This window comes from Atractosteus spatula, chromosome 19 (genome assembly GCF_055471065.1).
Source record: "Atractosteus spatula isolate fAtrSpa1 chromosome 19, fAtrSpa1.hap1, whole genome shotgun sequence".
Lineage (NCBI taxonomy): Eukaryota > Metazoa > Chordata > Actinopteri > Semionotiformes > Lepisosteidae > Atractosteus > Atractosteus spatula.
Window position 1 is genome coordinate 8,153,069 of NC_142724.1, and position 26,122 is coordinate 8,179,190.

General features: G+C 36.5%; 1 protein-coding gene across 1 annotated transcript in view; it reads left to right on the top strand.

The window, feature by feature from the left end:
- Positions 1-518: 518 nt before the first annotated feature.
- LOC148817995 (cadherin-4-like) overlaps positions 519-26,122 on the top strand; it is a 113,381-nt gene continuing 87,777 nt past the window's right edge. The window contains exons 1-3 of the mRNA XM_088937828.1: positions 519-643; positions 4,827-4,893; positions 6,837-7,013. Coding sequence (XP_088793954.1) covers positions 519-643; positions 4,827-4,893; positions 6,837-7,013 — 369 coding nt within the window. The remainder of the gene's footprint in view (positions 644-4,826; positions 4,894-6,836; positions 7,014-26,122) is intronic.

The window sequence follows — 26,122 nt, forward strand, 5'->3', positions numbered from 1 at the left end:
AGGGTACATATAGCCACTGTTTTTATGGTTTACCTTTTTAATTGTAATCATATTTCTATTTTTAAAATGTTATTCTTACTCTTCATTTTCCAAACATGCATAAGTACCACATTTGTACATGTTTGTAGTGTTGTACTACTGAGATGTAAGTAGCAGCACAATGGAGTGCAGTGTGATGGAGTGTTGAGAGAACCCAATTACTGGGTGAGAGGCAGATAGTTTTGGGAACCTGAAGGCAGCACACAGGGAACTAGATTGAGTGGGAGGAGCAAACTCTGGAGAAGAGATACAAGCTGTTTGCTAAGTGATCTAAGCACACTGGCAGGAAACGCAGTTCAAGTCCATGATCAGGAAAGGTGAAGGTCAAATTCGAGAATCTCAACTCATGGACAGGGTCTGAAACTGAATCAACATAGAGATCAAGCCAATAGGGAAACTGTGAGTATAGTCAGAAAAGAAAACAGAGGTTAGGAATCCAAGAAAGGCATCACAAGGGAAGACAAGGACAAACTCGCAACATGAGCGGCTCTGAGTCGAAACTCACTGACAGAGCCCTGAGCCCTGTCAAGTCCAAGTACTTATGTGGAAAACTACCTGGAAAGCATATGGTTGAAAATAGTCTCCAGGTGCTTCAAGTCTATAGGTGAATGGTTTCTGTGGCAAACAGCGTAAAGAGATGGGATAATGGTGAAATAACTAACTGCCACGTCACAGCTAGCTTGCCTCACTGTGGCAGACATAACACCTGTTTTATATTTTTAAATAGTCCTGAAAAAACATTTGCATAACACCATATAATGATGGAACAAGTAATAGGTTTGTCATGGATTTCGGAAAGGGCATGCCGTGGAATGGCCAGGAGAGCAAAAAACACCCTATGCGTAGCGGCAAAAAAGTGGGTTAGCCCCAGCTCAGGAGGTCAGACGATGTCAGGTAGAAACCTATGCCCTCAGGCCGTGGAGGAGACGACATGGTGCTAGACGGGTCTCAAGACATCTGAACCCCCAAAGTGAGGAGGAAAGGGTGACCCAGAAATATATAGCACCAAACAAAGATAAACCGGAAGCACAAGCAAAGCACAGGGAAACTAGGAACAGGACAGCACCCTCTAGCTGTAAAGGGCATGACAGTATCCCCTCCCCCCTTCACGGGCAGCTCCCAATGTCCAAAAAACAAATGAGCTGCACAGCACTGGGGGGAGGAAAAACCTCAATTAACTGAAAGGAAACCTCTGGGAGTCCATGGCTGAGAGCTACCCCTCCTCCAGGGTAAAAACCTTTATTGAGTAGAGGAAGGGGGGACCAGGCAGGGCTCAGGGGAACGTCACAATAAAACAGACAAAACACGTAAAAAAGCATATGCAACAAAAATAAACCTCAGAGACCAGGGCAACAAACCACACGAGAAAGACTCAAAACAGATAGGAACCAAGAGTCCAGGGAAACAGGGGTCAGGTAGACCAGAAAACACAGAAACCAGGAAATGAGAAAACCAAACACCAAGAGTAAAAACTAAAAACAAATCCAGGTGCAAAACATAGAAAAACACTGCACACGGGGCAAAAAATAAGTTCAACATTCTGTCACAGATGCCGGGAGTGACTTCCTGTGGAAAGCCAGGTATTTGTACACAGATGTCGGCAAGGCATACCGCTGAATGACCCGCTCACAGACACGGAAGTCAGAAATGGCATCCCATAACAAGAATAGGAGAAAAAAAAAAGCTCAACATTCTGTCATGGATGCCAGGAGTGACAACCCAAGGAAAGCCAGGTATTAGTACGCGGATGTCGGGAAGGCATACTGCTGAATGACCCACTCACAGGCACGGATGTCGGGAGTGGCAACCTGCGATTAGAATAGGAGAACTGGAAATAAAAAGGCCCAAAGCAATGTGGGAAAACAAAAAGCGCCACTTGCAGGGTCAAAGTATGGCTCAGCATTCTGTTACAGATGTCGGAAAAGGCATGCCATGGAATGGCCAGGGGAGCAAAAAAGATCCTATACATAGTGGCAAAACGGGTTAGACCGGGCTCAGGAGGTCAAACGATGTCAGGTAGAAACCTATGCTCTCAGGCTGCGGAGGAGACGACCTGGTGCTAGGCAGGTTTCAAGACATCAGAAACCTCAATGCTGAACGAGGAGGAAAGGGTGACCTGGAAGTATATAGACCCAAACAAAGATGAATTGGAAGGACAAACAAAGCACAGGAAAACTAGGGACAGGACAGAGTAGGAGTGCCCTCTAGCTGTAGAGGGCGTGACAAGGTTTATGCCATGCTGAAAAGAGAAGAAAGCTCCACATTCAAAAAGTTGTTTTTTCTTCTCTTTTCAGCATAGAATAAACCTATTACTTGTTCCTTTGCAGCCTATGCATGATGACGCAGCTACCCACCTGAACTATCATATAATTATGTCTTATTTTATATTCCTGATGAATAAGACATAATATGCAGTTAATCTCTGATTGAGACACCAGGGTATAGTTTGCCATGAAATTACACAGGGATGATTTAGGTTTTAAGAAAACAGTCTCGTCTGGGAACGAAGAGCTGTTAAGCATCAACACTATCAGTAATGTCAAGTATTAGGAACATTTAATTTTATTTTCCTTAATGAAGATTTTCCTGTTCCTACAATAAAAATAATGCTGAAACACACTATAGCAGAGGAAAGTGAAATGTCATTAAAATATTTACAATATTTATAGAAGAAGAAAGATTTAGAAAACAAAGATTTTATAACCACTTTCAGAAGCTCACAGCTCAACAGCTACTAACTGCTGAGGATTGCTCATATCTAGATAAGCAGACACAAGTGCATGGCTCTTAGTCTTTTCAATGGTTAGTTTGACTCCCTTTTCAAATCAACAACAACAGATGTCAGAAATGTGCAAATGAAGAATCCTTCAGAGAATGTAATTTTTGGTAGAATTGTATCAGGTAGAGCACAGCTTTATCCAATCATTTAAAAAATGATGGCATAAACCAGATATTATAGTTATAATATTTTTTTAATTTGATAAAAATATGCTTAATAATACCAGAATAGATTAATGTTTCAGAATTGAAGAGAAATTCTGTGATTTCATTGCTGTTCTTGTAATGTTCAGTGCCAGAGGATGTTTAAACCCCACTTGGTGCAGACTGGCAAAAATCCTGATCATTTGGACTTCTCATTAATGCAGCTTGCCACCCATCAAAGAAAGGCCAGTATACCATTTCCACAAATCCACAGAGACCATGGTACAGGTAGTTATAGGCAATATTTCCCTAGGAGAGCAGCTAGAGCATAAGTAATTTTAACAGGGAGCACATCTGTTCCCCTGCCTCTCCTATTTGGTTGAATTAACAGATACAGTGTATGAACTGGAGCAATCAACCCCTATAGTCAGACCTAAAGAACACCCCCGCCCTGCATAAAACAAAATATTTCAGTATACGTTTTGTCTGGTTATGCTTGCATCTGTTGAGTCCCACATGTTGACAACCTACAGCATGCTTTCATCAATATGTTAGCTTGTACATACAGTAGTTTGTTTGACATTCTACAGTAACCAAAGGAAGAGCATATGGATTTTGTGCAATATAGAAATCCAGCATAACATGTATCCTTTTGGATATACAGTAGGTGTGTCAGAGAACCACATCTGCGTGTGTTGTTTTCTCCAAGTTGGGTGTAGGGGGGGCTGTCAGGTAGTTCTCAAAATAGAGCAAGCAGGTACAGAATAACGGGCATAGATAAGACTGTAGTACTGTAGATATTTCACTGTGTTGGTTGTAATTGATTTGGAAGATTTGTTCAAGAATGAAAGCCAATTCGAGATGGCCAAAACTTGGCATTAAGGAGTTTTTATGAAATGTAAACTCATATCAAACTCCTAGAGAAAGATAGACATGTTAGTGGCTATATATTCATGAAGAAAAGAGTGTCTAGTGACCTTAAACCAGAGCTTATTATTGTGTATGGTATGTTCATGGGCCAGTACTATCTTGACAACATCATCAATCTTATGATCAATCCACTTCATGGATACTATCATCTGAACTTCCTCTTTATGGATGACAGCATGAGACCATGATAGGTGAACATGATCTCAAATGGGTTTAGTATCTCAAGCTCAATCTGCTAGCTTGTTTTCCAGCACATAACCTTGAAAAAAACTGAAAACCTGTGGAATCGAATTAGAAGACATTTGGCAAAGCCTTCCAACCCAACAAACTACAAGTCAGTCAAAGCATGGAATGTTGTTACCTAGAATCTAGTATGTGCTGTCATTGTTGCCGGTAGTAATAATTTTATTTTATATATAACATTCCATGGTGTACTATTCCAAGGTGCTTTAGAGTAAGACAAGAGCAAAAATAATACATACAAGCACATACAAATTAAAACAGGAAATGAAGCAGAATTAAAACTCAGTATATAAAAGAGTTTTAATAAAAAAAAATAAAACCATTTAAAAATGCTGATTTAGTTGTTAGATCTGATATGGGCTAGGGGATTATTCAACAGTCTGAACTGTTGGGAACTGAAAGCATGCCAGAGTCTAAAAAGCACAAAAGACATGTAGTTTTACAGGGGTTTGCAGTTCACTGATGTACTGTAGTCAGGAGCAAAACCTCTCAATCCCTTAAAAACAAGCAGCAGTACTGTAAATTTTATTCTGAAATCCACAGGGAGTCAGTACCAGGAAGTTAAAACAGGAGATACTGTCTATGCTCATGCATTTTAGTTTTGGTTCATAAGGAGTTACAACATCCGTGTATTAAATGTTTGTGAATATTTATTGAGTATTTTAAGTTTTGGCTTAACCTGTGTGGTTTAGGGGCAGCCTACTGGCCACAGGACAAGGAAGCTCAGAGCCCCATTCAGAGAGACAGTTTAATCAAGGGGTAGGTGCAAAGGTGGAAATGAGATGAAGGAGAGGCATGCAACAAAAATGCAAAAAGAGGCACTTGTGTGAGATATACTGTATATGTAGAGATATTTAGTAATGATTATGGTTTAAAACAGCTGGAAGAAACTGGCTTTGTTTGTTGTTATCCTTCCCAAACTTTAGTTAAGAACTTCCATTTTACATCCAATAGCAGCTGACTCTGGGCATGCTGCAACTTGTTAAGAATATATGTGGATACACCAGCAAGCACTACATTACAGTAATCAAGCCTAGAAAGATCAAAGCATGATCTAGCATGGATTACCATGGAGAAGGCCAGTTTTCATATATAATGATAATTTGTTTGCCTTAAGTTTTCTTGTTCCCTGATTTTTACTGGTCTGCCTTTCCTTAACTAGCTACAAGGAAGTGTAGAAAAAAGTCAAAAAAAAATGGAAAGGGTATTAAGACAGGCCTTCTTTATATGTAAATATATGGTGATTGGCTCCTCTTGCATAACACTGAGAATTAATGAGCTGATTTCCTTTATATAGCTCTCTGACAGATTATCATATTGGGATTCCATCTCCAGTTCACCTATTTAGCTCAACATAATTCGTATTCATTTTCTGCCTTTTGACAAAAGAAAACATGAAAACAAATGATTCAGCAGCCCTCTGGGAGAAGATGTTAGATCTAAATCATCTTCATCCCAGATCCTGCAAAGTATTTAACCTATTCTAAATTGCATAGCCTCTAACAGACTATGAAATTCCCCAAGATGTATTGAATTATTATTGAGACTGCTTGCCGAGATCAGCTAGCAGAAAAGGATTTTAAAAATTGGAGAATGTGTTTTGAGCTGAATGTTCAGCATTTGTCCTGGAGTGCGATAATATTGAATTTCATCCTTCTTCCATGCTTAACACTTGCAGTGCCAGCTTTCTGTATCTGGATATCTCCTGTTTTATTGTCCAGCAACATGTTCTCTGCTCTGAATACATTTTTTCATTATATTTTTTCAATACAATGTATTGCTTGCATCATTTCTTGTCAGTACTTGGACTCTTTATATTTTTAACCCTCAGCATTGCTTTGCCTTTTCCATTGTTTCTGTACACATTATGTCACAGAATTGTGACATAACAGTATTGTTCTTTGACTTTGTTGAGTGTATTAAACAACATTCTTTTGTGAGACAGCAATATATGGTGCAGAAGAAGAGAGAATGTGCATGTAATACGCATGTAATTTTGTATCAATGCACCATGTATTTCTAAGCATGTAAATTCTTTTTTGTCTTATGAACTTCTCTGAGTGAATCATATGTTGGCATACCACAATTTGTAGGGTCTTATCAGAGTTAGAAAGTCATCAGGACAAACTCAAAACAGGCATTATGACCACATATTTAGGTCTGTAGTTTGTGTGTGGTCTTCCATTAATTAAAGCTTTCTGACAGGCTTAATTTTACAAGAGGTTTATAAGTCACTGTACATTGAAAGCTACCAAAAAAAAAAATCACTCAATATTGTACTAGGAGACATTATTCAGCTAACCTCCCTTCAACATAGACTTGTGAATCATTCCAGCCCCAGCTACCTTCCTGAGTCCCTTTATATATCAACTAGTCTAAATTAACCCCGTGTGAAAATGTGGCTCTCAGACCTTCACTAATTACCTAATTAAACAGACAATACACCTCGTGTGAACCTATATACAAACAATATATGCTTCAGCTGCCTCTAGTGGCTGGTCAGCTGAAACTACTGTTCTTACTACATCATGTCTGCCACGCCCATTTAGAGTTTTTACATTGTTTTTTATTGAGCATTGTCTAGTCATTTTAGCATTTCCTCATAATAGTAGGAAATTCTTTCCCATTATGTGCTTTGGAAGAGGAAGTCTTTGGATGAGGAATTGCCTAATGTTTGTTTTATTTTCTCGCTTTCTTCACAGCTAATAGGGAAAGAGAATACACCCCCAGAGTCAGATCCTCAGCTGAGCGTAACCCTGTTTCCTTGGAAACAACAGCTGAGCTCTAATGGGTTGAGACGACGAAAACGCGATTGGGTCATCCCGCCAATCAATGTGCCAGAAAATTCCAGAGGGCCGTTCCCCCAGATGCTCGTCAGAGTAAGTGTGAAAAGAAAATCACCAAGCTCTTTTCTTTAATTAAGCCTCATGGAACTAAAAAAAACATTTATTGGAAAATAATAAATAATTCAGTTTTAAAGGATTTTATAAATACTTACATATGTTTCTTTTTGCTACTCTGTACTGGGTGCACCTAAATGTACACAATATTTATTCTTTATTATTTATTGTTATCTGTAGAATTAATATTTTTTTCATTTTACTTGTGTTTTTGGAATAGCTCAAAGGACAATCTTCAAATGTCTGATCAATACTCATTGATTTTAACACAATTATCAAAATTGCAATAGCTCTCAACAGTGTGTAGAAATGCCTACAAAGAAAATGAGTGTAGCTTTGATTTCTTATTTTTGTCTTCATTATTTTTACCTGAGCTTTGTGATTATGTACTGTACAGTGTTTGCTATGTGACTACTGCACCATTTCTCTGTAGGTAATTCCAGTGACACTGGCAAACAGCCAAAGACTGAATTTTAACAGAATCTCATCACAAATGACCAAAATAAATTTAATTGTCAGGAAGTCTGACTTTATAAAGCATATTGAGATGTTGCTAATCTGTGAAGACTCAGGTTTGCTTCTTTGAAGCATTTGGCCAGAGATTAGCACACCATCAGTTCCGTGATGAGTCAACAACTGCTCACTGTCGCGTTACACAAGCAGCAAGTTATGCACTGCAAGTTTGATCTAGAATAGAGCTTGTTAAGTGTGTCTTTCAGCTCCACTGCTGTACAAAAATACATCAAAGTTTAAAAAAAAATAATTTCCAATTGGCAAATTCCTACAATAACACAGAAGGCAATAAGAACAAAAATATTGAAAATTAAGAAACTAAGAAAATGATGTATGGCGCAACAGGAAAAACAGTAAGATACAAACTGTACCAAGTTACATTTCAATTCTGGAAAGAAAAACTCAGACTCAATAACATAAAACCTTTTAAAATATAATTTTATATAGTAACGACAGAGAACAGTGATTTAAATTCACTATCATAAAATAATCCATGGGGTTGTCTTCAGAAACTTCAGAAACTAATTCAGTCCTATCCGTAAGTTTATAAAAACATTGTTCAGAACAGAAATTCTTATTGGCTTAGCAATACCCTTTTACAGTACCGAACAATCAGCTTTTTCCGCTGTTTACAAGCCCTTTTCAGCTTTTGCCTTTGGTTTAAATTGTGCAGAAGTGCATTTTTTTTTCTTTGCCGTCCCTGGGGAACAGCCAGTAGAGCAACTTAAAAGAATCTTGTGGAAAAGGAAACAAAAAAAGAAAAAAAACTTTTCCCTTTGCTATCAAGTAAGAAGGGTATTTAAAGAACTGGCTGCTCTCCCATTTTTGCAAGTCTCGCACCAGTAAGAGCTGAGAGCACAAGTTCCCATGTGGTAGCGCTCATCTGTTGGGGTCACATGAAACCCGAGACTGAAGAAAATCTGTAGATTTTATAGAAGTTTAGTGGGAAACAAAAATAATCCACTTTTTTCCGCTCTAAATACAAATACAAAGAGGTGGTTTACTGTACATACTGTATATTCAGGACTACTGCATTAAGGATTTATGATAATTCTGTTTTGTCTGAATCCTTAGTTTACCCTTTTGTCTCTGGTGTCTGTAGGGTAATGTACGCTATGTACTGTAGTACTGTATTCATTTTATGTTCACAAAACAGAAAGGATATTTTGTGCCCAGCAACGACATGTTAAATATGACTGGAATATCAGTACTTCAGTCAAAGGTAAAATCATAATTGTTAACAAATGCCATTGTTAACAGAGAAAATGTCTGCAGAGAAAGCATTTTTGTAGTCTGCAAATTTCTCAAATGAACTCTTTCATTCTGCTTTCATTTCTCTCAAAAAATACATTCAAATGTTGTAATGATGTGATTCATGATAACAAGAACATATTTCAAAGCAACTTTTGTAAATGAGAAAAATGATGGCCTATTCAGTTTACAGCAGGCAAGTTCTAACTAGTTGCATTTTAATGGAATCACATTTCAAAATACTCTTCAAGTAAAAAAGAGGTGCTCATGTTTTTTGAACATCTCTCAACAGTAAAGAAACTTTAGACGTAAGAGACTGTGACACCATTACTCACTGTGCACCGCTGTGCGACACGTTGCTACTTACCTTGTTTAATGACCTGTGAAGCCAATACGCACGGTAATGGGGTGTTCTGTCATCCTGTGGAATACTGAATGACATCTCAGAGATGGCGCTACCTCCTGTCAACAGGAGATCTCTACCGTTGATGTAACTGGCCGTTATGTTGGGCTCCATGCCTCATGTCTGGCAAGTGAATTAAGGTGGACACAGCACCCATATAGGACACATCATAGCTTCAGGAAAAGGTAACATTAACAAAGGCTCTTCACACATTAACTTTACTACAGACCTCCAGATTTTTCAGATGGTTTTATGATACATCCTTAATATCTGTTCAAGGTTTTAAGTGGAAATTTATCATGAAAAATTAGTTCAGTTCTGCCGCTTGCAACAGTCTTCATGAACAAAAGAATGAAGAGAAAGATAGAAAGATTAAAACAGTGGTCTCTCTTTTTACCCACAGTCAACTAGCAAGCATCAATTTTTAATTTTCTAAAGGCTGTATAAATTGTAAATTGCTCTTTACACCTCTTACAGTATCTATCAGTGAATTGTTGATGTTTGCGTGGTGACATAAAAAGACCCACTCATGTTGCCTGTCTCCCACCCAGCTTCCCCCCCAAAATGTCCAGGAATTCAAGTGTCTTTGTTTATTAAAAGCTCACATAGACTGCTATACAAAGTTGTTGTGCATTTTGATATACAGTACAAATTAGCTGAGATGAGGTGGGAAGATATTGTATGAAGAATCCTTCCAACAAACGCAGACACCTGCAGCACGCAGCTAAATGAGGAGCATCGTCATCAGGAAAGCCGAACAATAGCTGGTGAAGTGACAACATGAGCCAAAGACTCCTTGTGGAGCTGGCCTGCAGCTGTATTCATTGGCAATAAACAGGCAGCCATTTCTAGTTGCCCTCCTAAGTGTTTTGAAACATTACTAGCAAATGTTTTCCATTTTTTGTTTTTTAATATAATCTGTGTGTGATCTTATCATATATCTGGAGGATAAATTGAGAACGTAAGCTTATTAATTTCTAAGCTTCTTTTGTCAAAAAAAATCTGCCCTGTTACAATATCCTTTTTCTAAACTTGTTAATCACTTTTTTGACAAAGCTATATTTTAGTTTAGAAAATCACTGTTTTCACTATTTTGTTGTAATGTTCTTCAATATATTTTATGCAGTAGGTAGGTGTAGGTGAAATTTCAGCCATTTTTTGCTCTTTCGCAGTGCCACAATACTGGTGTATAATGTATCAGCTCAATAAGATTCAAGTTCAGCAGCTGAGAATGTGAGCCATGAGCAGCTGTCCAGGCATTCCTAAAAACATGAATCTCCTTTTGTTTTTGCAATTTCTAATGGTACAAACAAACAGCTGAACAAGTATTATGTTTAAATGTGAAGTGGACCTAAACAATTTATGCGCAGATGGAGCATTAGTTCTTCAAATTTGGCTTTATTTAAGGAATTGTTTTAATAAAACAGGTAAATCCACTGTAAGTCCTGTACTGATGAGTTAAAAGTCAAACCATAATGGACCGATACCATCAAAACAGTTGTGGCTTATCCATGTGTTGTTTTGCAAAGTAAAGGGTTTGCCTTAAAGCTTTTTTCAATATTGATTTTTTCTATCCTTCTCAAAAACACTGATTATTAAAATAATGTTTACCATACAAACAGATCCCAGGATCTCCTAGTTTGTTTTTCAGATTGCCATTTTCTCTTGATTTCTTCAAGGTTTACCTTGGAGTATAACAGGGACCACAAACAAGCTACAGTAATCTAGAAATATGCCATAAGCATACTGTGGGCAGTCAAATTCCAGATTCAAACTATCTTAGAATGATCTGATCCACACAGCCCAGACAAGCACCAGACCTACTTTACCAAAAGACCAATATCTAACTGAGGGAGTTTCATTGTTGTACAATGCAACCATCTGTTGCTATGAAAGCCGTAACACTCTTTTCCTGTAACTTCTACAGCAACCTCTGCAATAAAAAGGTGTCAGTCTCATTAATCCTAGTCATGACTTTGATTAGCATTGTACTACATGAGCGTACACTCCAGATTTAAATTCTACCTCCCAGGACCCAATTTACACAAGCCCTGAAAAGCACCAAATACACTGTGCCAAAAGAGTTCCTGCTGCGCGGAGTCTGTGTATGCTTGTGAATCCAGGAGAGTGATGTCCTGTAGCAATTTCATCTTATATTGTGTTACAGAAGTAGTGATAAAACTAAATAAAAAACCTCTCTAAAACTGGGCATGAATCTAAAAGTTTGCACCATGAAGAATGCCTTATTTTATTGCATACTGGACAATTGTAAAATATCAAGAAAAATGTCATTTTGGAGATGTAGCCACAATCATGAAACAGCAATTATCATGATACTAAACATCACTGCAAACGTGTTATCTGTTTATTTCTTTTTAACATGCTGTTTTGTATAACTGTATTATTATGTCTTATATCAGATGTAATACCAAAGCTTTTCTCAGGAGGTACAATATACAGTAATCTACTGGTGAGCTGTGGGACATTCTAAGAAGGTCAAATGGGATTAAAAGTATGACACTGTCCAATAGACTCCAAACATGTAACATCTGTGGAGGCACAAGTGATCACTGTCTAACAAGGTGCTGTAATGTACTTATTGATTCTATGCATAGTGTTCTGCATTGCTGACTATTTGTTGCTATGTAACTGCATTTTCAATGCATAATATCAACTGCTGGGATTGTAAAAAATAGGTAAGCCAAAGGTTTTATGTGCTTTACATGCACCAAAAGAACAGCATGATCAAAACACAGATCCTGGAAAAACGCTTCTGAGACTTTCCTGTGGTTCAGATGGGGGAAGATGAAATGGCAGCCGGTGCATGGTGCTTTTCTTCAGAGAACAGGTGTTTGGGTGGTCTGCCGTTTCAATAGAAATTCTTATCACCATTTCACCAGTTGAGTCTTGGAGGAACATCCTGTGGCATTGATAGTTCAAGCTTTAGAAAGCACTCCTTCACACTGATTTGTACAGCAGAAGCTTATGTTAAGAGATTACTGAAATCGCCTTTTCCTAATGCTTTAGTGCAAGCCAAGTTTGCCACAAAGAAAAACCACCCTGCAGTAGATGGACAGAGTTTTAGAATTCTGTACAGAACTGAACATTTATGCAATAAAACGGGTTTTCCTCCTCAGCTATCATTGCTTGCCAATAAAATTGTGACAGTTTTGTGTGTGTTTATTTCATTTAGCATTGCAATTTCATAAAAATCGGTAAATATTTAGAATGTGAAAAATCTTTCACTGCAAAATCACATGCGGTATTTTCCTTAATGCAATTTTAAATGTAATGTAATTGGAGATGATATCAATAAATCAAATAGTCCAATGACTGGGGGAGAACCTAAAGGGGAGAAAAAAGAATGGCTAATGCTTATAGTTTTCGTAGTGCAATTCATCGAGCATAGACACACAACCATAGAACCAAATTGATGGATTACAGCAAATACTATAACTGTGTTTGTCGCTGATAGAGTTCCTCAAGCTTCTGGATCTGTCATCTTCCCAGTAGGCCTAATAGACCAGTTTGGCAGCTATCTCCTAGCTCTCTGCCAAGATCATGTGGCTAAATCCGTTATTTTATCCCTCTCCAGCATTCCTGGTGTGACATGTGTTTAAGCACGGACCATGTCAGAACCATGGTTCTCAGAATGAACTGCAAACAAAAGGAATTTGTGTTTCATGTGTGCTGGGTGTCTTTATATGCTCACTCTGTTTTATTTTAAGATAATCAAAACCAAAGCAAGCACGTTGTCTCGTATTGATTGAAACGGACTTGACACATAAGCCACAGAACTGCAGACTCCTGGGAACAAGACTATTTAAAGTTAATTTCCTTCTCATGACTCCAGGAACTGCGGCCATTAAAAAGCTCAAGATTATAATGTTCCAAGATGCCTATAAAATTCAGTGGAATAATTTTTCTATTTCTGTTTAAATAAAGTTAAATTCTATTGGACAATGGGCATTTTAGCCAGGAAGGGATAAAAGATGTTTGAAAGCTGCATGAAATATATGTGATAAAACATATTACTTATGCATTTTATGTGAATTGGACTGCTTTGTTAAATTTTATGAAAGCTGTAATAATTTTAAGCAAAAAGGGAAATGAAAAAAAATCATAATTAGGGTTGCTGGGATAGTCTCATTCCTGGCAGGCCTATTTTGCTGCCTTAGGACTTCTATCTTGATTGCTTTACATTCCTTTTTTATTAATAAAAAATCAGGATAGGATCTACATTAGTTTGCGATGTTTTTACCAAAATAAAAAAAAATCTTTCCGTTTTTGTATTAATTTTGTGGCAATATTTTCTCTATAAACGAATACCTATGTGTAGTGTTGAAGGGGTAATGGTTCAGTAAGTTATGTCTGGAACTCAGTCTGGACTTGGTGAGTTACCATTGCTTTAATCTAATGTGAAATTAGTTTAACTTCATTCCAGGTGTGAATTCCTGCCTTCTTGTTCACACATTCATAAGACCTTCTGTAATTTGACAGATTGCAGTTGTTTCAGCTGTTTTAATTTAAAAGCATTTTCTTTCTCTGCTTTCCAAAAATATCCAGTTGTGTTTACTCCATAGTGTTTTTTTGTATTGTCTAAATCCCATTCTTCGCTTTCACCTCACATTTATAAAGAAGGATTTAAACTGACTGTTGAACTAAGCAAGCTTTAAAGGTCAGACTGTGCCAATAACTGTGCAATAACAATTTCCTCTTATCTAGCCATCCCAGGTTAGAAATTAAAAAAATAGCCCCTTTAAAATGTCTTTTTATTTTTTTTAATTTCCATTGAAATTGTTGTTATAAGTGTTATTGTTATAACATTGTTATAAAAAGCAGAATGCAGTGAAATCTTATGAAGGAAAATATTAGTCAAGGGGGAGAGTTGAAGGTCACAGTGTTGCTAAAATCAACGACAATTCCTGATTTACTACTATCTTACTTTAGAAAGCTTTTTAATTAGCCACCTTTTCCTTTTCCTAACTGCCCCCATTTCGTGCATATTTCCTTTTTTGTTTGCAAACACACTCACACTAGGGACAATTTCCCCAGAAGTCAAGTAACCTACCAGTACAGTATGTCTTTGGTTTATGGAAGGAAACTCACACGAACACAGGGAAAACATACATACGCTGTGCAAATAGCACCCCAGGTCTGGAATCAAACCTAGAACCCCAACATTGTGAGGTACAGTAGCAATGCTAACCACTGAGCCAACATGCTGCCCCAAATGTTGAATATGAAATCATGTTCTTTACATCAGCTTTGTGCCCTTCTTGCTCCATCAAATTTGGAAATCTGCTTTTGTGGATAGAATCTACTGTATATGCAACCTCTTTTCTTACGTCTACAAATTGTAGATAATTGAGTTACACTAAAGAATGGATCAGGGTGTTTGGGTTGTTTGCTATTACTATACACATTTAGAACATATATACTGTATATATATATGAAAAATTCCTTCAGAGTCAAATTGCATGAGGCATTATTAAATTACTAAGCGTAATTTCAAAGGGATTAATATTACAGAATACATTTAGAACTGCAAATCTAAAACCACAGCCTTCCTTTAACTTTCTTCATTTATTAAAGCATTTAGTTTACTGGCCAATATAACCATTTCCTCTTCTATTAATCAGTTACCGCTCAAAAGGAAGGTGTCCTGATAGGACTGAGTTGTTCACCCCTGCGGTGGCACAGAGAAGGACAGAAAGAGATAGAGGGAGAGAGAGACCCTAAAATAGAACAGTGACAGTCAATGTGATGGCAGTTGTTTGGAGACAGTGTTTTTAGGTCACACCTTGAAGAAGCTGGCCACAGGAGCCACAAGGGACTAACAAAGGGATTATGTAACTGCTACGCTGTGTCCTGGAGGTGAACTGTCTCTTCATGTTTCATTGAAAATGCTTTCTCTCCCTCCCTGATGGGAGAGTGTCTGAACAAAGCTTTTATGTGTAATAATCCTCTTCACACAAAGGAAAATGGGTAATAGGAGGTGCAGGGCAATTCTCAAAGTTTACAAGCGGCACACCAAATATTACACTACACTTGGTCAGTGTGTGGTGGATAGTATTTTTTCTCTTTATGGACAGAAATGATAGCAAATATCTGGTTGAATATACTAATAAGCACTGTAAAAGTATTTTTTTAAGTGAATATAATTGAATAATAATAAATAATAATAATAAACTATTTTATATAGCACCTTTAAAGGTGACTTCTCAAAGTGCTTTACAGAATTACAACAACAAAAATACACAAGATATGCATGATGACAATACACAGAGGAGACAGTAGATGGTGGTACTAAAGTTAATGGGAGCAGAGGGGTAAAGAACAGAATCAGTTAAGTAAGGGCTCTTCTAAAGAAGAAGGTTTTGAGTCTGGATTTGAAGGAGTTTAGAGAAGGTGACTCTCTGATATCCTTGAGGGTAGCGTTCCAGAGCTAACACATAGAGTGTAGACAGGCCTGGGAGACAGCTAGGAGACAAGAATCAGAAGAGTGAAGGTTGTGAGGTGGGGAGTAGGGCGATAGTACCTCAGACAGGTACTGAGGTGCCAAGCTATGCAGAGTCTTATAGGTGATACTGTCTTTTTATTTATGTATGCCTGCATACAATAGCTTTAATTTAGTTTCAGAAAGTGCACAATAACAAACTGTACATTTACACACTAATAAAATTGCATTTAATTAATTATTAATAATAAATTGCACTTACAAATAATAACAAACATTGTTTTTCTCATTGTTCATTAATCAAATTTAATTACTCATTCAGCTTTCTATAACTAGTTATTTATGAAGGTAACATTTTTTTGTACAGTATGACCTAAATGTTATAACTTAATTTATAACATTTAGTTTATAACTTTTAATAACTACTAAAAGTATAATGAAGGACAAAAGTTACACTAGGTTTTGTGACCTTTACATTCTTGTTACATCGTTTTCCTATTTCCAAAGCAAAGTTACAATTTACTGTATGTTTGAAAACATGAATGTGTACTAACTAAGCAACATTCTTTCAATATTTGAGTGTTCTTTGATCATAGTGGTGTATTACAGTATGTTTTAACCCTGTAACCTCAGACGTTCAACATAATACAGGTTGTGAGTATTTCAGAATCTGTGAATGTCTAAATAGAACAGTAAATCTCCTAAAAACAAATGAATTACAATTTGGTCAAGGGCAGGAGTGTGCCCTTTAAAGGGAGATGAGAAGTTGTTTATGGGGAAAAGTAAACTATTTGGTGACAAATGGTGGCAGGAGCCTGTGAGTTTCCTTAGAGAGGCTTCTGTGTGACAGAGACAGAGAAAAAATAAGCATATTAAAAATATTATAGATTTAAAAATGCAAAAGAATGTGATCCTCAAAAGTTGTCATCTAGTTTAAGCCTCTGAAGTGGGAGTTCATCATTAGTCTTAGGCCATTAGTAACACTGGCTTTTCTCTCTCGCTGCGAAATTATTTCTAATGAGCCAAAGCAGATGAAAAACCCATGCCCCCTTTCTTCATTATGCTTACACATCTCCCAGCAACATGAGTGAACTGGAATAAAAGCACAATAATTGTAGAAAATATTCCAAAGGGATAAAAAATAGAAAGACAAAAATAGACCTTGGGCATATAACTAGAATGGATTAAACAAGGATATGCTTTGTGATAAATCATGACATTTAAAAACATGATATTCTAATCAAGCAATGTGCCTGTTTTCCCCCAAGGTGAAATGTAAAGCATTTGGGGGTTTTCAAAGGCTGAAATAGTAGCCAGCTAGAAAACAATGAAATACCAATCTGTATACTTTACTATTTGATATGCATCAGTTTAGCAGAATCTTTTCAAGTAAACATAAATAAGAGAAAACTGCCATCATTTCAATTATCCCCTTGTGTGGTGGAAGTGATTACAGAAGACATTGCAATGAGTAATTCTTAGACTAATGCACAAGTAATAACATGAAAAAAAAACCTTGTCTGTTGTTAATTATTTAACTTCAAGTCATGTCTTTCAGACATTAAGCACATAATATAGTTGGCTTCAAAAGCCATGTTGGACTTGGCTCATCAGTAAGTACAAGACCAAAAGGAAAGACTCTGAAAGTAGTTTCTTGAATTTGTCATTAATTTTTTATCTGAAGTATGCTATGCTGTATTAGTAATATTATAGAATTATAACAGTCTGGACAACAGGGATGCACAAACCCAAGGCAAATAAGTTAAAATGATCAAAGCTCTTTTTGCTGATGGGAAGATTCAACAACAAGAAACCTGCTGTTGTTGACCTTTCTTCTTATGTTAGTCCTAATTGTTACTGATTTGCTCCTTGTCAAATCCTGTAGGTCAGTTTCAGCTAGGATGACCAGACATCCTCTTTTTCCTGGACATGTCCTCTTTTTGAGACCTAAAATATTGGTCTGACGGAGATTTATAACATTCCAAAAATAGTCTGGATTGTCTTGGATTTTGTTTTGCTGATTGCTCAGACTGTGTAAACAAACATAGGCCTACATATTTTTGTTGATTCCATGCATTACTGGTAGATTTTTTTAACTTACATACAGTGTAGCTTGAAAAGGGTCTTTGTGTGTGTGTGTAGCTGTTTTTATGGCCATGAGAAATTACAATGTTTAACTTGTTTCGTTATATTTCAAAATGTTTCATTAAAATGTTTCACTTTTGCAACCAAAGAGGACTTCTCCTAAGTTATGATGTCTTCATTTTTTTTTCTCAGATGTTAAGACTTTTGTTGTGTTAAAATGGAAAAAAAAACTTTGTCTAAAATAGGGCTATACCGTATTTTTGTTTTTTTCCTTGTTTGCCGTTATGGAAGAGAAATTGCAACCATTCAACTGTTTAAAAGTTTACTAAGAAGTTTAATAAAAACTAGAGAGTTAAAATAGATTTTTTGATTAGAAAAAGTAATAAAGATTCATTACTTTGGAGGCATGTGTCGAGTGCCGATTACCCCCCCCCCAGCCTCTGTTTTAAAAACTTTCAGCTTCACAGAATGGACTTGTTATGGGGCCAAGTAAGACTAGGACTGAGCCAGACATACTGAAAGGGCAACTAGATGGACATGGCTGGGTTTCTTTACTTGATGCATTTCTTTTGGAGCCAGAGATACCAGTGTTTTATTAAAGACATTCAAAACCCTTCTGGCTGTGATCCTGCCTGAAGGTATAGTGTTTCTTGTAATGAATTAGTGTGGAAACCCCCAGAAACTGATTAAGTTCACGCTGCAACAGTCTCTTATTAGGGCACCCTGCCATGGCTGCGGTCATCACTGCTGTATCTATGAATAAACACTGAACCTGGCAGTTGAAAACAAGCAGACAAATACAGATGACACAACAGACAACCAAGATGAATCGTTAAGCTAAATAAAGCATGGTGTTAGAAACTCAGATTGCAAAATATATTTGGATTTACTCATGTAGAGTAGTACCCACTATGGACCTAATAATGTGGTGCGCAATAAAACCTTTTGCACCATGAATCCAGTGATGTGACTTTTATATCCTTTAAACAGTCATGAAGGGTGGAATCTTGCCTAACTGGAGCCATCGAAGTGTCATCCAAAGACTCTCCTCACCAAATACACTACTCCTGAGAATGCTATGTATGGTTTATGGATTTATAACAGAAGGTTGGATCCTCATCTCGCACCCAGGACCTTCCTGTACCTATCTCTCTCTCATTCCTCCCCAACATTTCAATCCATACTCCTCCTCCAAATTCCCTGGCTCAATCCTTACAAAAGTGAGGTGAGGTTTGGGCAGCCAAAAACTCTATACATCTTTCGCCCCTCCAAGGTATTCATTCTGATCTATGTGAAGTGCTGAAAGAAATACTGGATTTCTGTTCTTTTTGGTAATGCCATGTACAACATCTACAAATGAGTTTCATATTTAGAGAAAGCTAATTATGTCTGGCCTTGATGGTGATTAAGCAGTATTATACCAGGTAGTGTTGTAGCATGCAGGATTATATCCCTATAATTTGTAAATTGTTTGAATCAATTTTTATATAGTACATATGTACAAATAGTACATGCCGACATATAAAAAAATCTCAAAAGACCAGAACCTTTTTTTCTGAAAGAATTCTTTGCAAATTTAATTAATAATTTAAATCCTTTTAATGTTGTTTAGGGAATGTGCCTTGGATAACATCACACTTAAGCAATCTAAAAAAGGTTGGAAGTCTATAGTAATATGTGGGCACTGATGTGAAAGGTGAACTGGCTTTATAGCATATAAAATGAACTTGTGGATTATAATAGAAGAGTACAGAGCTACAGAGCTATGCATGAGCAAAGTCAGTTGGGGTCGTGCATGGACTTTATGATGACAGCCTCATTGGATCACTGTTACTGCGAGAAAATTGACTGACCCAGGCTGTCGTGGGTTCTGATTTTCAATACTAATTGTTGTGTGGGGTCATTATCTCTGAATTATTTGATTTAAGCCAGTAAATGTTGCAATAGTCTGACAGTCCAGTTCATGAAGGCACAACCTCTTGTTGCAAAATCAATTGGGGTTACAAAATCAGTCTGTGCTTTCACCTCAGTCTGACCATTGGGGCTTTGCTTCAGCTGATAACCATAACTGTGCTAAACTGAATACTGTTTCTCAGGAGTCCTTTTCTGTGTGCAGCATAGTTCTCACCAATGTAGCAAAGCAGGCTGAAAGGCAAAATGCAAAAAAAAAAGAAAAGCGCAGTAACAGCATAAATGCATCATCTGAGATTCTACTAGAATAGCATCCAAGTCTTTACTCTAATTATACATATTGTGTTTCCTTGTACTCAGATCTATTGGGACTTGATATTGTCCTTGTGAAAGCCTCTGGGACTGACAAAAGAAGTCATTTAACAATTCAGCTGTCTTGGGTTCTATGATTCAATCAATCATCTAATGAAAAAGAAAGAAATTTTAGCCTCAGTTCCCTGAATTCACTAATGTGAGCCAGGGAATGTGCCCTCTTTATACAGGGATATAATGGCTGCATTTGCACTATTCTTCTTGCTGCATTGGGGAGATTGAGGGAATTCATTCTTTTGTTAATGCCAAGAGAAAGCTAGGATAATTTGGCAAAGTACTTTCAATTCAGAATCGGTTTCCTTTAAATTATGGCATTTCTACTCATACAAAAATTGGAAGTATGATTAATTTCTTAATTTCTATTAATACTTGCAGGGTGTTTTATAGGCTGTTTTTTATCTTTGCTTTTTTTCGCTATTCATACTTACATGTGTCCTCTGATTCTATCAGTGATTGTAAAAAATTGATTTAATTATTCCTTCCTTTGCCAGAGGAGTATGTAAGTGTCTGATGAAGTTGTTCAAGTATTGGTCCTTTAGCTACTGTAAAATAAGCATAAAACCTCAGAATGTGGTTTGGCTTCAGAAAAGGAGGTTTGGGAACTTAGTACTTCTTTAACTTTTATTTTAAATGCTTCTTTGCACAAGGCGTCAGTAGCTGATGCACGTCGGAACTGATAAAACTTATAGTTTTGACACTATGTACAACATTCCTGAAAGACTGTAATTAAAATCAAAAGGAAGATAAATACTGGCTACAGTATGTTGGGACTGATTGTGTATCACTTTTGGATGAATTTGATGTCTATTTCTGTCAAAGATATTTCATCTTTTCTTTCTTCCTAATAGCCTCTCTCTTCTTGCAAACAAAACACTTTCCAACACACTTGACTCTCCTTTTAAAACACTTGTTTAATTTGAAAGTGATAATTATTATTAAATCAGACAAGAGGCCCAGTGATGGAAACTCTTTACCAATTTGATGTCTGTTTAGTCGCATATGGCAGCTATTGCCTTTCCATTTTATTTTCTTTTTTACTATCACTGTATCAACCCACTCTCTGTGCTTTCTAGCAATGGATATACAGTACAAGAGTTTCAGGGGAGGGAAAAGTGATCACATTAACCAAAGGCATAGGACAAAAACCCAGGCAATGAATTTCTTAGGTGAAAATTGTTACAATTAAAGTTTAACCATCACAATGGTGCACTTACAAGACAGCACACTTCTAACCCATATACAGTATTTTATTTATTCATTTTCAATCAAGTCCAACACTGAAATATTTTTTTTCATTTAACTAGTTTCCAGAATTGTATCTAGTTCTCTTGAAGTATAAATAAGGATCCAAATAAGAGTCTGCTTACATAACTGATCCACTTAAAAGAAAGATATTAAGCAAAATTATTATCATTTCAATAGTTATGCGTGTATTGTACCATCCCTCATCTCAGTCGATGAAATGTCAGACACAAAGAATCATTATTTTTTTTCACACATGTCCAGCAATATTATTCTTCAAAATACGATTAATGTACTAGACCTACCCTGACTTTCATTAAACAGTTGATGAAGTGCATTGACCCACATATATTTCTGTCTTACAAGCTTATTTATCTCTAAATGTAAGAATAAAGTACAGTACATACAGGATACTGTTGCATCATGTTGACAATATGATGCAAATGACATAATTAAGTTTCTAGAGGGTATCTATTTCTTCCATGATATTTTCATTTATAAAAATTTCATTTATGAAAATCAAAAGTCTGGATGACAGCTTTCAAATAATCTACTGTACACGTACATCGTTGCCTACTAACGCCATGATCAAAAAGTTACCTTATCTGGATTAATATAAGCATCATGTTCAAATAAGAAATTCATATAAAATATGAATATGTGAAATATATCATTATGAAACTAAAAAAACAGACTATGAGCTGTGAAACCTAAAAAGGAAAATGCATTTTGACTTTGACTAACTTAAGCGTTGAAAAAAGTATCAAATGACCTTCCCCTAGAAATATTTGCAGCTGTGACAGAAAATGTAGATAATATTTGAAGTTATACAGTCGTTATGATAAGAGTCACACTGGAGTCTTTAGAGTAAGTGCCTATGCCTCATGTTTAATATCTCAGTCTAGCTTAAATGGCAGTCTTTCATAGTTCTTTTTGATTACATGAACTCATAGCAGCAAAGCTTTTACAGCTCAGAATTTGCATAGTAAGTGAATAGAGCTGAATTCAGGCTCTATCTATGAATTTTCTTTTCCTTTCTAATTTGTATACAGCAATATTAAAAATAATATTCACCATGTCATGTAATGTGAAAAAAGCAATAATATGTAAGCGTGAAAAATATCTTAATGTACTTTTAATGTTTTTCAACATTATTATAATACATTTTATTGATGGGTTTTCAGCCCTTTACCTACACACCCTTATCTCTATTCATGTAGAACTCTATAGAGAAATGTTCATACTCTTGGCAATAACTTCTCACGGCAGTTTCGGATCTGAGGAAGACTTACTTGCTCCCTGGAATATTCTATATGTTCTTAACATTCAATGTTCCTTTAAATATTCAGGTTTTTCTTTTGCATTCTGTTTCCACATGACCTAAACATGTATTTAATAAAATGATTTTTCCTAGGTAAATATCGCTTAAATGTTATTTAAGTAAACATGGGAGGTTTCTTGTGTTGCAGCTGGTGTGTATCTTTTGTTAGAAGTTTTTGGTTCATACTTTAAGAAATTAAAGCTCAACAATAAATATAAATGCAACAGACATCAAATCAAAGAACATCATGCACACCTGGCACATTTTAAGCCATATAATGGCGCTTTTGTGTCACTTTTTCTATGCTAAAGTGGGTTCTTATTCATTGTAATCGGTCAGTAATGCTTAATTGAAGTTGCAGGAGGATCATTTTTTTTGTTTCTGCACTTAGAAAATGAGAAATGTTTTCCCAAGTTTCACTTACCTGTTTATCACAGAATACATGCAAAGCCTGACATGTACAGTATATTTGAAACCTCTGTTTTCAAAACAAAAGGTTTGTTTGACATGAATCCTTTTGATAGCGCTTTGAAGAGGTACAATACGTGAGATAAAAAAAAAACAAAACCAAAAAGCACTATGTGATCAAACAGAAACAAAACTCAAAGTTTTAAAAGAAGTCAGAGGAACACATTTATTACAAAAGGGCTGTAACAAAGTGAGTGCGAAAAAAATGAATGCTGTGAGTTACCTAATGAGGAGTGGTTGTTGGAAATATTCATAGCAGACAGTTCAGAGGGGTTATATTGCTGAGCACTAGTGATGTCAGTTAGTAGTTAGGAAGAGTGATTGTCATTAACAAGAGACTCCTGTCTTGGCTGTTCTGGAAGTCATGCAGGTTGAATGAACTGGCAGTGAAATACAGAGCCTTCCACCACCCTATGTCTGTTTAGCTCCACTGAAGTTGACATTGCTCAAGTTTATTTTGAATTAATGGTTACTGACTGCCTTTTTGAAGTGCGATTTGATTCGTTTCCTAGTTTCTGGTAGGCATGTGTCTTCATAAAATATATCTAAGGGACCCTAATTGGCACCTAAAGGAAGTCTGGCTGCAGTTTTGGATGTCACATAGACAGAGATGAAACCCGTGTCACTGACTATGCTATGTCTGCACTTCAGAGAAGCTGGCCTATTAGATGTGAAAACTTTTAACTACTAAATTTAGCAGGTGTACTCTCAAATACAATGGAATGGAAATGTAAAGGGGAAATGTGAGAATATAATGGATTTACAGAGGCACTGCTTCAAGTCTAGAAGAAAAACGTTCACAGAAAGTGAAGTTTGTCCATAAACTGATAGAACAGAGTGTCAGATGAATCCAAAATAAGACATTATTTACAGTCTATAAATATCAGTGAATAGACTATACACGGAATGCACTCTCTTTGAAATGTATATATTTGAAATGTACTATAAAATTGCCTGTGTCTGTAAAGCCATGTAAAAGATATCAATGATCAATGCTTTAATTGAGTGTCTACTGTTAAAGTCTACTGTTATATTTATTATATATGTAACCTTCGGATACAGAAAATATGTTTGGTGTCATCAGACATTCCCTATAATACATCAAGCGTTCATCTATTATTCATCATTAATTCATGCATGACTGATGGTACTTAGTTTAGAGCATTAGCCAATCTCCAGAGAGCAAAACATATTTTTTAATTTATGCTAGAGCCTGTCTTGGGAAGAAACAAAACATCAAGCTGTACTACTGGCACTTAGACGATGAGTTGAGTCCTGCTGAGACGAATTCCCCCATTGCTTTTGCCTGTCATTGTACTCGTTTTCCCAGGTCTTTACTTTTCTGCCAACAGTAGCCCGATCTAACCTGTGGAAATGTGTGTTCTTGTGTGTGGTCAAAGAGCCCTGCCCTGGCTGCACTGCAGAGCCCAGGTCCTCCACTGTCATTATGTCTGATGCATGTGATACTGTGAGGGAAAACCTCATTATAGACAGTCTGTACCCAGCCCAGTCTTTTCAGTTAATCAGTTTTATTTGCTTTTTTGTGGTTTTTCTTTCATCAGCAAGATGTTCTTAGCATTCTGTTTGTAGTCCTGTCTTAGGTTTTGAACCATGCTCCATCTTTATAAAATACTTTAAAACATTGAAGGGTCCCGATCATCTTAAAATCAGTTTATTCATTCTTAAAAATCAATATTAGGGAAAGTCTTTTAAAAATATTATTTTACTTCACATAAAATGGATATTGGAGAGACCAGCTGCACCTTGGCATAAGCAACTAGAGGACTTCTAGCTGAACTGAAATGTCAAGTACTTCCTATAAATTGCTTGGTGCCTGGCATCTTAATTTCATTTCATGCTGTCGTGTTAAAATCACAAACTTGTATTTTAATATAAAGCTGAATAAGCTGATAATACATACTGTATATCCATCCGCTTTCTAAATGCTTTGTCCAATACAGGGTTGTGGGGGTGCCAGAGCCTATACATACTATACACTGTATATATTTCCAATACTGTAACATTTGTACAACTCCACGGAGAGCTTGAATCTGACTGTATGGTTCCATTCTCTTCCTACATAGGCCCTCCTTTTATGTGCTGTAAAATCAAGGTTCCTATTTGCCAAATACAAACTGGCTATATACACATTGTGTGCCTCAATATGTAGAGAACTAAGAAAGTGGAAACATAAAAGCTAAACACAGGTTATTGGTTGTCTATGAAAAAAATCAATAAAACAAACAGTATCTTCTCTCAGAAGAAAACAAATCTATTAAGTCTTTACACTACCAGGGAAGGGAGGCTGATTGTATTGATCCAGCAAAATAAAAAGTGAACACATTTGTTTGGTGGATTTTGAAATTGTTGTCATTTTATGTGGTACTTTGAAAATCCATTTTCAAGAATAAGAAAGGACGGTGTTGTGAAGAGGTCTTGGCCTGAGGGGCAGGGGAGATAGGGGTAATGGCTACGTGTGACACACAAAGTGAATGGGAAATTGCGCTTGATATCTTGTGGCCATACTCATACTGTATACCTAAACCTGGCTTTCCACGCTAGGGTTGCAATGCAATGCGTCTGTTTGTTTTCCCCATTTCTACAGTAAAGTGTGCCACTGAGCAACAATCATGAGAATTAAAATGGCAGAAGGAGTAAAGTCACTGGAGGGATAGGTTTCCTGGGATTAACTGTGATGGTAGGTAGAGTAATGGTATAAATTGCTGTCTTTTCACACCAGGCTAACAGAGCAATTTTATTTGCTCTCAGTCAGAAGATGCTCTTGGGCTTTTCATTAGCTGGACTGTTCTTAGTTAACTGTGTGAGAATCTGTCTGAAGAGCATCTGCCTCTTTCTCCTTTCTAACCATTAAATCAATTAATAAATCATAAATTTCTATTGTAAATACAATATTCACAGTAAAAACACAAAACCACAATGTGTTACTAGAAAATGTGTAGCTCCTAGCAAAAAAATGTGCTTGGTTATTCAGCAAGCTAAAAAACAATAAGAAAACTAAATGAAATGACCCCAATGACATTTCTATCAGTTAATAAAATTGT